General features: G+C 32.8%; 1 protein-coding gene across 1 annotated transcript; it reads left to right on the top strand.

The window, feature by feature from the left end:
- Positions 1 to 525: 525 nt before the first annotated feature.
- On the top strand, positions 526 to 1,266 carry LOC107991850 (uncharacterized mitochondrial protein AtMg00810-like). Its single transcript, XM_051090934.1, has one exon. The coding sequence runs from the start codon at positions 526 to 528 to the stop codon at positions 1,264 to 1,266; it is 741 nt and encodes a 246-aa protein (XP_050946891.1).
- The last annotated feature ends 957 nt before the right edge of the window (positions 1,267 to 2,223 follow it).

Below are 2,223 nucleotides of genomic sequence, written 5' to 3'. Positions count from 1 at the left end.
GAAGAGTTAAGTCAAAGTTTTAATAACCTTACTCTTTTTTGTCTATTTGGTGACAATGAACCTTTAAATTTTGAAGAAGCTTCACAAAATGACAAATGGAAGATAGTTATGGATGAAGAGATAAAAGTCATAAAAAAGAATGATACGTGGGAACTTTCTACTCTTCCAAATGGAAAGAAAGCAATAGGTGTCAAATGAGTTTTCAAGATAAAAAGAAATGAAAAGGGAGAAGTGGAGAGATACAAAGCAAGATTAGTTGCAAAAGAATATTCTCAAAGTAAAGGCATTGATTATGATGAAGTATTTGCTCCCGTTGCTCGTTTGGAAACTATAAGGTTGTTAATTGCTCTTGCTGCACAAAATAATTGGAAAATCTTTCAGATGGATGTCAAATCGGCATTTTTGAATGGATATCTAGAAGAAGAAGTCTACTTAGAACAACCTCCTAATTATTCTGTGAAAGGCCAAGAGGATAAAGTTCTAAAATTGAAGAAGGCATTATAAGGATTGAAACAAGCACCAAGAATGTGGAATAACATAATCAACAAATATTTCCTTGATAATGGGTATTTGAGGTGCCCTTATGAACATTCTCTTTATATTAAGGTTAATGGTCATGGAGATATTTTGGTAGTTTGTTTGTACGTGGATGACTTAATTTTTACAGGAAATTGTACAAGTATGTTTAAAGATCTCAAGAACACGATGACCCAAGAATTCGAAATGACAGATATAGGGCTAATGTCATATTATCTTAGCATTGAAGTGAAGCAGTCAGAGGAAGGAATTTTCATCTCTCAAGAACGATATACTAGAGAAATTCTAGAGAAGTTTAATATGATGAATTCTAAGTCTGTCGCAACTCCGATTGAAACTGGGACCAAACTGTCCAAACATGAAGAAGGAGATGATGTTGAACTTTCATATTTCAAAAGTTTGGTTAGGAGTTTGAGATATTTGACTTGCACACAACCAGATATTCTTTTCAGAGTTGGATTGGTGAGTCTATTTATGGAATCTCCTACAACTACTCATTGGAAAGTGGCAAAGAGAATTCTTCGTTACCTTAGAGGTACGCTTGACTATGGGTTGTTTTATTCTTCATCTAAAGAATTCAAGCTTGAAGGCTATTGTGATAGTGACTGGGCTGGAGATACTGATGATCGAAAGAGCACTAGTCAATATGTTTTCTTCGTTGGGAATACTGCATTTACATGGAGTTCTAAGAAGCAACCTATTGTGACATTATCCACTTGTGAGGCATAATACGTTGTTACAGCTTCATGTGTTTGTCATGCAGTTTGGTTAAGAAATTTGTTAAAGACAGTTGGAATTTTGCAAGATGATCCAACTGTGATTTGTGTAGACAATTAGTCAACAATTGCTTTAGCAAAGAATCCTATGTTCCATGATCATAGCAAACACATTGATACAAGATTTCACTTCATCAGAGATTGCATTTCAAGGAAGGAGCTTCAAGTTGAATATGTGAAGACTGAAGATCAAATTGCAGATATTTTTACGAAGTCACTCAAAGTTACTGTGTTTAACAACTTAAGAACTTTTCTTGGAGTTTTTTCAAAAAAAAAAACATGTTTAAGGGAGGATGTTGAAAATTAAACATGTTTTAAATAAATAAGTTATATGTCAGTTAATTTATGTAAGTTAGAGAAGGATGTGAGTTTAAAATGTTAGAGTTAATTTAGTAAGAGTTTCACCTTAGTTAAATGTAGGATTTAATTTGTTGTATTTAACTGTGATATGAGTTATTCTTATGACAATCCTATAGATAGGATTGAAATGTTGTAATCTAAATTATCCAAGTGTGAGTTGAATACACACAACAAGTCTTCCAAAAAGGTTTTTGTTTTCTATCAAATATTCTATTTGGTGATTATTTATTTGGGGTGTTCATCAAATGTTTCCAACACACAAATATATTATAACCATATCTCATTTTTCGGAACTGCACGTCATTGAGAAATATACAAGGGAGAGAATATATTATAAGACTCAGATAAGTATCATAATTACAAAAGTATGGGTCTCTTAAAATATTAATAATAATTACAGACGAGTTTGGATTTAGAACTCTAAAATGTTGCATTGATGATAATCAGCTAGCCCCCATAAATCATTGAAACTCGTAGCCCAAAGGTCTATTATCGAAGCTCAACTCTTGCCTGATTCAAAGTCATCTCAAAACCAAAATTTGGTCGACCC

Source organism: Cucumis melo, chromosome 10 (genome assembly GCF_025177605.1).
Source record: "Cucumis melo cultivar AY chromosome 10, USDA_Cmelo_AY_1.0, whole genome shotgun sequence".
Taxonomy (NCBI): Eukaryota; Viridiplantae; Streptophyta; class Magnoliopsida; order Cucurbitales; family Cucurbitaceae; genus Cucumis; species Cucumis melo.
Note: the sequence above shows the minus strand (reverse complement) of the source record. Positions and strands in the feature narration are given on the sequence as shown.

What these genes read in the sequence shown, in the direction of transcription:
- LOC107991850 (XM_051090934.1), top strand. Translation starts at nt 526, where the DNA reads ATGTGGAATAACATAATCAACAAATATTTCCTTGATAATGGGTATTTG.